At 39.5% G+C, this 13281-nt stretch overlaps 1 protein-coding gene across 1 annotated transcript; it reads left to right on the top strand.

Annotated features, from left to right (window-relative positions):
• The first annotated feature begins 10050 nt into the window (after positions 1-10050).
• LOC148737059 (uncharacterized) lies at positions 10051-11898 on the top strand. The gene has a single exon (XM_088749249.1). It carries the CDS (start codon positions 10051-10053, stop codon positions 11896-11898), a length of 1848 nt encoding a protein of 615 aa, XP_088605375.1.
• Positions 11899-13281: the final 1383 nt, after the last annotated feature.

Below are 13281 nucleotides of genomic sequence, written 5' to 3'. Positions count from 1 at the left end.
AATTTCTCACACATTTTTCCTTTGTTCAAATCTAGTCTAGGAAGGTTACAATGTATAAGGTATGAGGTCCTAAGTAGCGCAAAAAGAGAGGATTTTCTAAACTTCTATGTACCTTGACGTTATTCTTTACATTTATTGTTTTCATTTTCAACTGAGGATAAAGTTTCAGAGATCCTCAAAGTAAGCACATTTTGGGGCATAACATCATATATTATTCACTATCTTTATAGCAAAAATTCAAATTTTGACCATTTAATGATTTATTAAAGTGCATGGTGAAATATTCACAGAAATAAAGATAACATTTCGGGATAGTAGCATATTTTTAAAAAGCTCCCTTAACCTAGCTTGTCGAAAGCTCTTTCTTCTCCCCTATTTTTTCTGTGCCCTACCACCCAGGTTCGTTTTCGAAACATTCTACTTTTATAATTTGCGGTGAAAACAATAGCAATTATAAAAGTTTTAAATTAGAAAGAAAAATGATTGTTTATCTTAGCTTCCGCAAAGTTTTTTTTTTTTTTTTTTTTTTTTATCTTCTTTTTCCTGAGTTACATCAACTCAAATTCGTTTTTGCTCGAAAACGTTTTACGTTTTGAAACTTTTAATCTACAAAAAAGGACGCATGAAAACACATCTGAAAACGGAAACGAAATAAAAAATTCCAAGCGTTACTTTAATTCTTTCTTTCCTCAAAAGATATAACCTCTTGTACCGGCATATTGCGGAATTGTCACAATTCTATTTTGCTGGTGTTAACGGGAAAAAGAATGCTGCAGAAGGGTTACAAAATAAATAGTCTCGCCCCTAAGTGGTTCAGTATATTTCGACCGAAGATTAACCATAGGAAGACGATACGATAAACTATCTAATTTTTTGAGCAGATGGATTTCAAAATCCGAGTTAATAGAAGTTTTAGCCCATCAATTGATAGCCATGAAAATTGTCAAATCCCTGAGACCAAACAGTTTTCTCTAAATACTGGTTTTATTAAACATTACTTAATCATATTCTATTCTAGTCCTGTGCTTTTTTGAGATTTTTTTTTCTTTTTTTTGTCAACCTACGCGAGACGTTTTGGAGGCCTAACAAAAACTTTCCTCTAAAGTCTGATTTATAGATAGCTGTCGGCGTCTCAAGTTCTTGCAACAGAAAGATGGATATGGATTGGTGGGCCACGTCTTTAAAAACATTTTATTACCAGTCGGAATGCATATATATAGTTACTGCAGAAATTAGTGTACTATGGAAGACAGATGTAATTCAATCAACACGGGACCCTCAGGAGAAAAAGTTAAGTTTTGTGTCAATTGAGTGACTCGGACCACTTACAACACCCAATGGAAATGATCTGAAACCGTTGGCAGGTTTCATGTATAGGGGCATGGAGGTAAGACTTTTATTTTTATCTTATTTTAATTTTTGTTTAGAAGTTTGCTGCTGTTTGTAAGTCTTGTGTACCTTTTAATAGAGTTTCCTCGCTCTTCTAGTAAGTAAGTAAGTAAGGACTTTATTTATAGAGGGGGACACGTAACAGCTGAAAAGCTGACAAACCTGTGGCCCTCTAACTAGATTATACAGCATTACAAAAAACTGATAAATAAATAAATATATAAATAATTACAAAATTCTATGATAGAAATAGCAGGATATATTAAAAATATTCAGAAAGATAAAATTAATTTATAAAAATTAAAATTAGATAATGTGCTATTGCTTAATATTGTTTCAAAGTTGTCCAGGTTTTTATATGAGCTTATAAAATGCTTTTTCACAGCTGTTTTGAATAGTTTTATACTAGGCTTATTTTTGATATCATGGGGAAGGCTGTTCCATAACTTAACTGCGTCAACACTGAATGCCTTGCCACCATCGTTATTTCTTAGGTATTTGGGACACACTAAATTTAAATTGCCATGTCTAGTAGACCTATTGTGTACAGAACTGTTCGTCTTGAGCAAGTCTCTGATGTAAATCGGAACATCGCCTTTAAGGCTCTTAAAAATCATTGTACGCTTATTTAGTTTGATTTCATCAAAAAAAGGCAACCAGCCTAGTTTACTAAAGTTTACAACACTTCTAGAATAAGAGTCCACTCCAAGAATTACTCGGGCAGCCCTTTTCTGTAACCTTAGGAGACAGTGGAGTTCTTTAACGTCGCAGATATTCCAAACCATGCTCCCGTACATAAGGACGGGTTTAATCAAGGCGTTATAGTATAAGAGTCTTTCTTTTATTGGAAGGTATCTCTTTATCTTTTTCAATAAACCAATACGCTGAGAAAGCTTGGCCTTTAGGCTGGAAATGTGGTCACTAAATGTAAGATCTTGATCGAGTGTTACACCAAGCAATTTATAAGAGGTTACTTGTTCTATTTCGGCCCCATCAAGGGTCACTGACAGGTGATTGCCATCAACTAATGATGAATGTAGCCTCTTTCCGGTGATAAGTAATGCTTTGGTTTTAACGGCGTTTAGGACCATCCCATTTTCGCTAGACCATTTACTTAATTTATCCATGTATTCTTGAAGACGTCGTTCCAATTCCAAAGGTGCATTATCGATATTAGCGCTGGCTTTAAATGTGGTGTCATCCGCGTAAGCATGAATAGTTGAGTCCGATCCAACAGCTTCGGGAAGATCATTGACGAAAATTAAAAACAGTAGAGGTCCTAATATGCTACCTTGAGGAACTCCATTGGTTAGCATAAGTTGTGACGAAGTCGAGTTATTTACAGTAACACACTGTTTGCGATTGAGTAGATAGCTCTGCAATAGCTTTACAACATTATCTGGAAATCCATATGATCTTAACTTTACCAGGAGAATGTCATGATTGATCAAGTCGAATGCCTTGCTATAGTCCACAAAAACTAAGCCGCTGACATTGTTCTTATCAAGGTCAAGAAGGACTTGGTCCAGAAGAAACAACAAAGCAGTATCCGTGGAGTGGTTTTTACGGAACCCTGATTGGAAGCGGTATAAAAGTGAATTTTCTGTTAAGTAGGTGTTCACAGCATTGAAGATGTGTCTTTCAAAGACTTTAGAAAGAATAGGAAAAATACTAATAGGACGATAGTTTTGAATATCTTGCTTGTTTCCTTGATTCTTGAATAGAGGTTTAACCTTTGCTATTTTCCATTGTGAGGGAAATGTACAAGTTTCAATACAGTGATTAATAATTTTAGCTATGGAGCATGATATTTAAGGAGCTGCAATCCTTAGAACTCTGGCACCAAGCCCATCGATTCCCGTGGCTTTGTGTGTAGGTATACTTAGAAGATAATCGTTAACCTCACTCGGAGTTATTTGCGGAATAAGATTCTCAATTTGACTGTTAGATTTGTCTGGTGGACCAGGAAGAGCATCATAATGAAGTACAGGTGCCGCCTTTATGAGACGTTTATATACATCAACGAAGAAGCGGTTAAAGCGTTCAGCGATTGAATGGTCATCCTTTATCAAGTTGTTGTTTTCGTCAGCAATAGGGACGGAGTCGTCGTTATTCTTTCTATCTTTAGATAGGTCTTTAATTAAAGACCAAAGTTTCTTTGGACATTTTTGATTTTTACTGAACTGAGTTTTAAAGTACTGTTCCTTCGCATTTCTTAGTTTCCTCGTCACTTTGTTTTTAACCAGTTTAAAAGCAGACCAATCTTGCTCATTTTGTGTTCTCCTGGCCCTCTTTAGAAGATTATCGCGTTTATTTATTTCGTTGTATAGATCATTAGTGAACCATTTCGGCTGATTGATTTTCTTCACACTCTTGGACTTTAAAGGTGCGTGATTATCAAGAATGTCATTAAAGATTTTGTACCAAGATTCAACAATGTCATCGGCATCTCGAAAAACAAAGGAGATATCCCAAGGGGCTTCTCTTAGGTCTCGCAGAAAGCACTCTTTGTTGATTTTGTCGATATTTCTGTATTTGATTTTGGAATGTTGTTTACGTTGTGCATCCATGGTTGTGTAGCACCTCAAGATGGTGACCAGAAGGTGATCGGAAAGTCCAGATTTACCTATGGATACTTCTCTAATTCTAGCAGGATGACTAGAATAAATATGGTCTAAGCACGCATCAGAGGCAGGTCTTGTTACTCCATTTACCATCTGCGTTAATCCAAGACTGTTCAGTGCCTTTGCGAGACAATGTTTTGAATAACAGTTGAAATCAATATAATCCAAATTGAAGTCTCCCAGAATAATCAATTCATTGTTTTGGAGATGGGCATTTTCAATATTTTTACCCAAGCTCTCATTATAATCTTTGTTGGCTGAAGGTGGACGGTAAACACCAGATATCAAAATCGGTCTCTTTGATTTATGAGGACAAATTTGAAGCCAGAGAGTTTCAAGATCATCCAGTTCCAAATCTCTTCGACGTGAAGCCATAACTTTCTCATTTACATACGCAATTATGCCGCCACCTTTCTTCCCGATTCGATCTTTTCTGTGTAATGTGTAGCCGGGTATCATGTAATAGCTGTCTGGAATTTTACTTGATCCGAACGTCTCAGTGAGAATTAAGACGTCGAGTTTAGCAGCACTGTTGTTGTTCGAGGTGAGCATTAGCGATAGTTCTTCCAATTTGGTGTCAGTCAGTCGTTGAATGTTCCAGTGGCAGACTGATAAACCTCTGAAGCCTACAGGAGGTTGAAGGTTATTAGGTACTGGATTGACGGCAATATCGCCAGATAGAAGAATACACAGACAAAATTGGCCAAGCTTGACGAACCGCAACAACGCGTGGAGCTTCAAATTCAATTCGCAAGGTGTGCATTTCGAAGGCTTTGACTTACAGTTGAACGTAGGTGGAGCAGATATTTCCTTCCCAATGAAGAGTCTGACTGTAGAGCGATCGAATTCAGGTGTAATTGAAGTAAATTGGCCAAGTAAAACGCTGAAAATAGTCAATAGAAGCACGACTGCAAAAACATGTCTGCACGCCATGACTAATTTATGCAACTGTGAGTCTTCGGCAACTCAGATGAAGCAATTTTATCTCAAAACCTTTTTAAGTGAAGCCTGAGAACACCTGAATCGCCTAAAAATGAAAAAGAGATGAATTAATTTTGAAAATAAAGTTCCTGTATAACAAGCGTTCTGATTGGTTGACACAGCATGTCAGAGTATCAAGAAGTTTCTCCCCCTTCACTTCTTTTGTTCTCTAGCCGCTAACGTTTACCTTTACAACAGAACAGAGCAAAGTCGAGGCGTTTTTATTTGTTACACAAAAAATGAAAAACTCCAAGCATGCCCCTTAGGGATAAAAAGTATAAATCGCTCGCATGAATAGCATCTCCGTTATTTTGTGAAAAAAAAAGGCTCAATATTTTTCCCCATTAGAACAAGTCTTGTTTAAACATGTGCTACGACAATGCAACTTGCTTGGTTGGATTTACGGACAAGGGATACAAGTGTGTGTGTCCACTTGGTTACATGGGAGACCACTGTGAAAAAGGCAAGAGTTACTTTGCACGTGTGCTATGATTCGATACCTTAATAGCAGCATAGGCTGAATTGCTAAGGTGTACAGTGTTACTAAGGTTGAGATCGGACGTCAGCATTATCATTATCAGGCGCCTCTGGCAGCCGCTTTAGTCCATGTAACGACCTCACCTTTTCCCCCACACATCCCACCCCAGGGGAGGACATCCATCACACAGTAATCTCGTGTGTGGGAAATTAACGTCTCCTACCCCTAACCCTGCAGGAGACGGGACCTCCATTTATTCGTCCTTATCCGAGAAGACTAGAATATCTAACCATTTCACTCATGTTATAGAAAGGTAGCAAATTCTCCTCAGTTATTTTAAGACCATGAGTATTGGTCCGGCCGGGGCTCGAACCCTCGACCTCCCGCACAACACAATCCGGCGCTCTAACCAATTGAGCTAACCAGGAGGCGGTTATAATAATCATGTTAGCTACTACAATTATGCGTCTCTTTTGCATCCATTTTACCATGGTCTCGTATGCTTCGACATGTGTTCTGATCACTTACGAGTCATTTATTATCCAACTGTGCTTCTTAGAGTACAAATAACGCTCAAGACAGGTTTTCTCGCATTGCGCAAGCGACGAATTGGATTCAGGTTACAAACAAAAATGATGAAAAATTCAAGTTATCCTTCTAACGATGAAGAGTTGGAATGGCTGGCGAATATTGACGCAATTTTATTAGATAAAGGAAAGGAATAAAAGCAGCTAGACGACATTGAAATCTCATCATCAATGGAAGAAAACAGAAGCACCAACACGACAACGGGCTGATTGCGTTCTGCTTTGCACTCCCCGTAAATAGATATCCGCGAAATTCACCCGCACTGAAAACACAATTTGGCGCGTTGGATAATAAATCTCTTATTAATTTTTTTTGGTGCGCAGTTGTTTGTATTTTAACTTGCCCTACGTTTTCGTCAAAATACTGCACACCTCGTAAAAATACTCAACGATAATACACAACAAAACTTTTATTAGGATCTATGTATCACACTTTGTATCCGTTCCCCTTGAAAGCCACGTGATCCTTCCAATCTCCCTTCCCCCCTCCGATAAAAAATGACTGCTCCCCAAACATTATTCCACGCGATGCACTTTCAGTGAGCTTTCAGTCCTGTCGAATACCACAGGTCATCCAATTAGAACATACCTGCAAAAGCTTTTATCAACTCTTTTAAAATTGAATAATTTACGGAAAGAATTTGTTTGTACAGATGTAAACAGTGTTCCACCAGAACCCACAACTGTGATGTCAATGCTAAGTGCAACAATACCGAAGGTTCTTTTAACTGCAGCTGCAAGGTTGGGTTTAATGGCGATGGCAAAAAATGCACAGGTAAATATGAAATCTGTCCAAATGAATTGCTCCAAGCATAGAAAACAGTTGGTTTACATTTGCCTAAATTTGACAGGCGTATCAAGAACATCAACGATTTTCATAAGAAAGCTGTTTATAGTAATGTACTGAGGAATCAGAGTCGGCTGCTAATGTGTCATTTATCACGCTTTGCATCCATCGCAGTGTTCATTTTATTACGTGTTTCGTGTCTAGGGTGCTACTACTGTTATGGAGAACATGGTGTTACATAATTGCTAAAAATAGAATCCAGGAAGTTTCTAGAACGCTTAGTCATGCTTACTCATTAAGAACTTTTAATGGAACTTTCTAGAACAGTTAGCCAGCATATTTTCGCCATGATGTAATAGTAGTGTAATGTTACTAAAAATAGCAGTATTACAGATCTCTAGAACATTCTGGAACTTTTTTTAAAAGATACATACATATATACATACCTACATACATGTTATTGAACACATCCCCATCTGGGGCTTTTCAGTCAACAATTACATAATTCATATACTTGATAGTATACATACAAAAAGATACATAAGGAGTCGCGATAGGTTAAAGTTAAAGACCTTTTCCAGTGAGTTAGTGTTGCTACAAGGAGCCCAGAGGAGCGAGAGCCGGATAGAGTTGTTAAAATTATTTACTGGAATCGTCAGCCGTGTGGAAGGCTGCCTTGGAAGAGTGTTGTGGATATTGATAAGCGACAAGGATCTTTAAAGAGAACCGTGAGTTGTGCAGTAGTGTACCGAGATTGAAGTTATAGTATTTATAGAGGGCTTTAAGTTAAGAGGATAGTTATTGTATTAGTTATTGGTATCGCTCCGTAGTTAGTACGTCAGTCAATAAAGTAGTTGAGTTAGTACGAGTTACATCTTTCTGGCGGTTGAGAAAATACCGTAACACTACCTGTCATCAAATGATTTACGAGTCGTGGACGGACGACAAATTGTGTTCTTTTAGTTTTAGTTGCATTACATTATTTTTGTGTGGAGTTAAGTCAAGTTTACAATTTTTTTTAACCACAGTTACATTTTCATTCTGTAATCATTGCTAGAATCACATCATTCACGTCTCGCGCTCTTTTTTTTTTCTTAGAAGACGAGTGTCCTTTCCTGATGATGTGGCTGTTAATTAATTTTGATTTAAGATTGTTTACCTGTGGATTAGTCGTTTCAGTGTAAATTGAATGATAAAGATCATTTGACGCGGGCGCTTTCAGTGATATTTGACACACACCAAGAATGACAGTTTTAGCTGTCGTTTATAATTTGACTCGCCTTACGGGCCAGTCAAAATACAGCTTAACTTGTAAAAATACTCAGCGATACTACACAACAAAAAGTCAATTATGATGTATGTATCACACTTTGTAGCTGTTCCCTTTGAAAACTATGCGATCCTCCCCAACCCCATCCCCTCGATAAAAAAATAAGTGGCCCCAAAACATCATTGCACGTGGTGCACTTTCGGTGAGCTTTCAGTCCTGCTGAGTATCGCAGGTCGTCCAATTAGAACATACCTGTAAAAGCTCATGTAATTTTATTTTTTAATTTCATTATGAACGGAAATAATTTGTTCCTACAGATGTAGACGAGTGTACTACCAATACGCACAATTGCGACGTTAATGCCAAGTGCAACAATACCGAAGGTTCTTTCAACTGTAGCTGCCAGGTTGGGTTTAATGGCGATGGCAAAAAATGCACAGGTAACGATAAAATGTGTCCACCAGTTCCAAGCATCAAAATCAGTTTGTTTATATTTGACTAAACTTGACGAACGTATCAAGAACATCGACGATTTTCATAAGAAAGCTGTGTATGGCAATGTAGAGGGATCAGTCGGCTGCCAATGTGTCATTTATCACGCTTTGCATCCATCGCAGTGTTCATTTTATCACGCGTTTCATGTTTCGAATGCTACCACCTGTCATTAAACGATTTTACAAGTGGTGGAAGACAAATTGTGTTGGTTTAGTTTTGGTTGTATTACACTATTTGTGTCTGGAGTTTAGTCAAGTTTACAGTGGTTTTGAGCACAGTTATATTTTCATTCTAAATCATTCTTAGCATCACTTCACGCACGTCTCGCGTCCTCTTTTGCATTAGAAGACCCGTGTCCTTCTTGATGTGTCTGTTAATTAATTTGATCTCAGCCTGTTTACTTTTTGATTCGTTGTTTATGCCAAATAAATGATAAACATTATTTGACGTGGCGCTTTCAGTAATATTTCAATATTGTAAAATTTGGCATGTCACAGGTTAAAAACGATCAGACGAATTCTTAAATATGCTTTTATGACTTGTCATTATTTCTTTTAAACGGAAAGCATATGTTTCTTCAGATATAAACGAATGTGCCACCGATGCCCACAACTGTAGTGTCCATGCTCACTGCAATAATATCGAAGGTTCCTTCAAATGCAGTTGCAAAGAAGGATTTAATGGCGATGGCAAGAACCGTACAAGTAACCATGACATTCGTCTATCTAAAGTTTACCCAACATAGAACACAGCAGATTCGTAATCCTTGTTTGTTTGTATCAGCCTAAACATGACGAGAGCTTGTCTTTTGCTCTCTAAGCACCGTGTATCCATATCGTGATAATTTGCAATAACACAGACGGGTCCTACTTCTGTGAATGGAAAACCGAGTTTAATTTCAGCAAGTGTGAAAAAATGATCCGCTCTTTCATTGGAGAAAGTCCTATCCATAAATGAATTATTTCAAAGAAAAAAATCAATAATTCTGTGTAATGTGAGCGTAATGAGTAGTATGTCGCTCGCACCAATCAGATTGCCGCATTTTTCATGTGTCACAAACCAATCATATTGTTGTGGTGTTGATCTTTTTCATGCGGTATTACATAGAAAAACAACTCGCATTGCTGTGTTGCGGTGATCTCAAGTCTTACATTGTACGATAAATGTAATATCAAACCGACGGTTTTCGGTGAATTAAACCTTTTCCGAGTTGCAGTTTATTCTTTAACTCTTGCAAAGCTAGATTTTGATAGACAGATGGTTAAACAGCCTGCAGAGTGAGCGTAATTTTGGCGAGTGAGTGCTCAGTATTTTTTCAGCGAAAACTGACCACCATCTCAGACTTTTGATGTATGCGCCTTTCAAGGCAGCACGAGGTTTCATCTGCTTCCGTAATTTTTGAATTTTATTGCCTTAAATGTTATATCTGCTGCCGCAAAATGGTCCAGGTTCGCCCCTCTTTTGGTTTTCTTCGATTTCATAGTGGGAAATGGCCATCTTATCGCGGTACCAGAGCTGGACGACAAGTGAAGGAGCGAGAAGTTTATCGTCACCGCCATATTGCAGTTATTTCACCAAGGTCAGCCAACCATGGCCCCTACCGTTTGAAGTCCAGTCACAAATACTGTAATAACGCCAACCTTCTCGCTATTCCACCTACACCATCTAAAGCCGAACCTGCAAAGTCATCAAAGCTATTCATGCCGTCGTTCTTTCTCTCCAACGTCATGTCACTGGCGCCGAAAATAGATGAAGTCCGTGAAATCGTCCATTATGCAGATTTCGACCTCGTATGCATAACAGAGACTTGGCTCAAAGACCACATTGACAATAATATTGTCGCTATTTCTGGCTATAACGTGATCCGCCGAGATCGAACTGAAGCAGTGCATGGGGGAGTGTGTCTGTACATTAAAGAGTCTATCCAATTCAAGATCATTGAGGACATTATGGATAGGAAGTTTGAAGTTGTTTGGACTCAAATACGGCCTTCGCGTCTCCCAAGGGGCATTACCAGCATTATTGTTGGAGTTGTTTATCATTCTCCGAGCGCCGCGGATCCGCCTATGCTGGATTATTTGTATAACTGTTTATCTTTGGTTGAGGCTCGCTTTCCTGGCTGCGGGATAATTTTACTTGGTGACTTCAATAAAACTCTGTTAAAGAAATCTTCGCGCCTTAGTAACGGCTTTAATTTGAAGCAAATCGTTACCTTTCCAACTCGCGGCAGAAATACCTTAGATCCGGTGTTAACAAATGTGAAGGAGTTCTATGCCCCTCCGATCCAGCGCCCTGCTCTCGGTTTGTCCGATCATTTTTCTGTAGAAGTTCAGCCGCTCGTGCGTTCCCAACAACTAAGAACTAAACTTATCGTGAAATCGAGGGACTTACGGCCTACAACGCGTATGGCTATGCGCACGTATCTTGGAAATGTGGACGTTAAGACACTTATCGATAGTAAAGATTCTTGCAAGGGCAAAGTGGAAATGCTGGAGACCATAGTTAAGACCGGAATGGACATTCTCCTCCCCCTGAAGTCTAAGTCGGTACAAACCAACGAGCCGCCCTGGGTCAATCAACAATTGAAGGGTCTCATTCACAGCCGCCAAAAGGCCCTCGCTCAAGGCGACCAGGAGCAGTACCGCACCCTACGAAACCGCGTTAATCGTGAGAGGAAAGCATGCCGTGCAAAGTTCTATAACTCCAAGGTTGAACATCTGAAGGACTGTAAACCCTCAGTTTGGTGGCGTGAGGTAAAGAAGCTCAGTGGTATGTCAGACGCAGCTTCTAGAGGCGTTAATCCAGCTACCCTCTACCAACATATTGATTGTGATCAGAGAGGTTCACCTCCAAGCACGATAGACATTGCTAACACCATCAACCAGGCGTTCTTGGCTCCTATGCGCGTCTTCACCCCCCTTTCACCTAACACCTCAACCAACTCTGACCAGGAGAGTGCTTTCCAGGTATCAGAATTCTCTGTTTTAAAGAAGCTATCCGCCTTAAATCCAACTAAGGCAACCGGTCCGGACGGAATCCCCGGTTGGCTTCTTAAAGAGAATGCAGATTTACTAGCACTACCTGTGACTGATATCCTTAACTGTTCGTTTAAGGAAGCACGGTTGCCTCAGTCTTGGAAGGACGCTAACATCACTCCAGTACCAAAGCAGAATCCAATACACGATGTAAACAAACATCTACGTCCAATATCCCTAACTCCCGTGCTTTCTAAGGTTGCTGAAGATTTCGTCGTGGAGAGTTTCCTCAAGCCTGTTGTGTTGGCTTAGTGGATGTACGGCAGTTTGGGACTGTGCCAGGTTCCAGTACGACACAAGCACTAATAAGCATGGTCCACTCATGGCTTAGTGCTACGGATGGGAACGGTGCAACTGTCAGAACCATCCTCTTTGACTTCCGCAAGGCGTTTGACCTCATTGACCATCAGATCCTAGTTCAGAAGCTCATTTCATACGATCTTCCAAGCGGAATAATTGACTGGATAGTGGACTTTCTGTCCTGTCGCCGACAGCGTGTTAAACTTAGTCAGGACTGTTACTCGGAGTGGGGGGCCATCCCATCAGGGGTCCCACAGGGCACAAAACTTGGCCCGTGGTTATTTACTATTATGATAAACGACCTCATCATCCCGGGTACAGACATGTGGAAATATGTCGATGACTCCACTATTTCTGAAACAGTCATGAAGTCTGAGGTCAGCAAAGTCCAACAAGCGGTTGACGAACTCGCGACGCAAGCTTCTGCTGACAAGTTCCAATTAAATGAAACCAAGTGCAAGGAACTGCGCATAACATTCAGTCACTCTAGAAAGAACTTTGATCCAATTAAGGTTAATGATCAGGACTTAGAGTGTGTAGAGCAAGCAAAGATCTTAGGTTTGCAGATATCTTGCGATCTCACGTGGAATAATCACGTATCCGAAGTTGTAAAGAAAGTAAACAAGCGCCTGTATTTTTTGCGTCAGCTTAAGCGTGCACAGGTCAAGTCGGAGGAACTTTTGCTCTTCTATTTGACTTGTATTAGGCCTGTCACTGAATATGCATGCCCTGTTTATCATCATAGCCTCCCGCAATACCTTTCAGTAGATCTTGAGAGATGTCAAAGGCGAGCTTTACGTATTATCTATCCAGATTGTTCGTACAATGAGGCGCTTCTTTTGACTGGTCTAGTTCCCTTACACAACCGCCGCGAGTTCTTATGTGATAAGCTTTTTAATTCCATCCTGTCTAATCCCTCGCACAAGCTCTATAGCTTACTACCTCCCAAGAATGAGTGCGAAGTCAATTTAAGGAGTCAGCACTCTTTTACTACACGGCGCCTCCACACCATTCGTACTCGAAATAGTTTTATCCATCACTATGTCCATAAAGCAATGATGTAATATTGTTTTTCTCTTAATTATATATTTTTGTCTTTTTAATTAGTTCTTCTTAGCCATGTATTTTTTGTAGTATATATTTTATTGTAAATCAAACGTAATTCAGCCTGTGGCTGCAAGGTTTTTGATAATAAACTATCTATCTACTATCTATCTACTTTAATGGCAGCGGAAGGCTGGGGTGAGAAAGTAATTTGGATTAAAGGTGCAGGTGACGGTCAAAAATAAAGAGAGGGGCTGGGGTGGGGAAGTGAGTATTACGCCTGTCCGAATT

Source organism: Stylophora pistillata, chromosome 2 (assembly GCF_964205215.1).
Source record: "Stylophora pistillata chromosome 2, jaStyPist1.2, whole genome shotgun sequence".
In the NCBI taxonomy this organism is placed as follows: Eukaryota; Metazoa; Cnidaria; class Anthozoa; order Scleractinia; family Pocilloporidae; genus Stylophora; species Stylophora pistillata.
The sequence above is the reverse complement of the archived record's forward strand: the minus strand, read 5'-3'. Positions and strand labels throughout refer to the sequence as shown.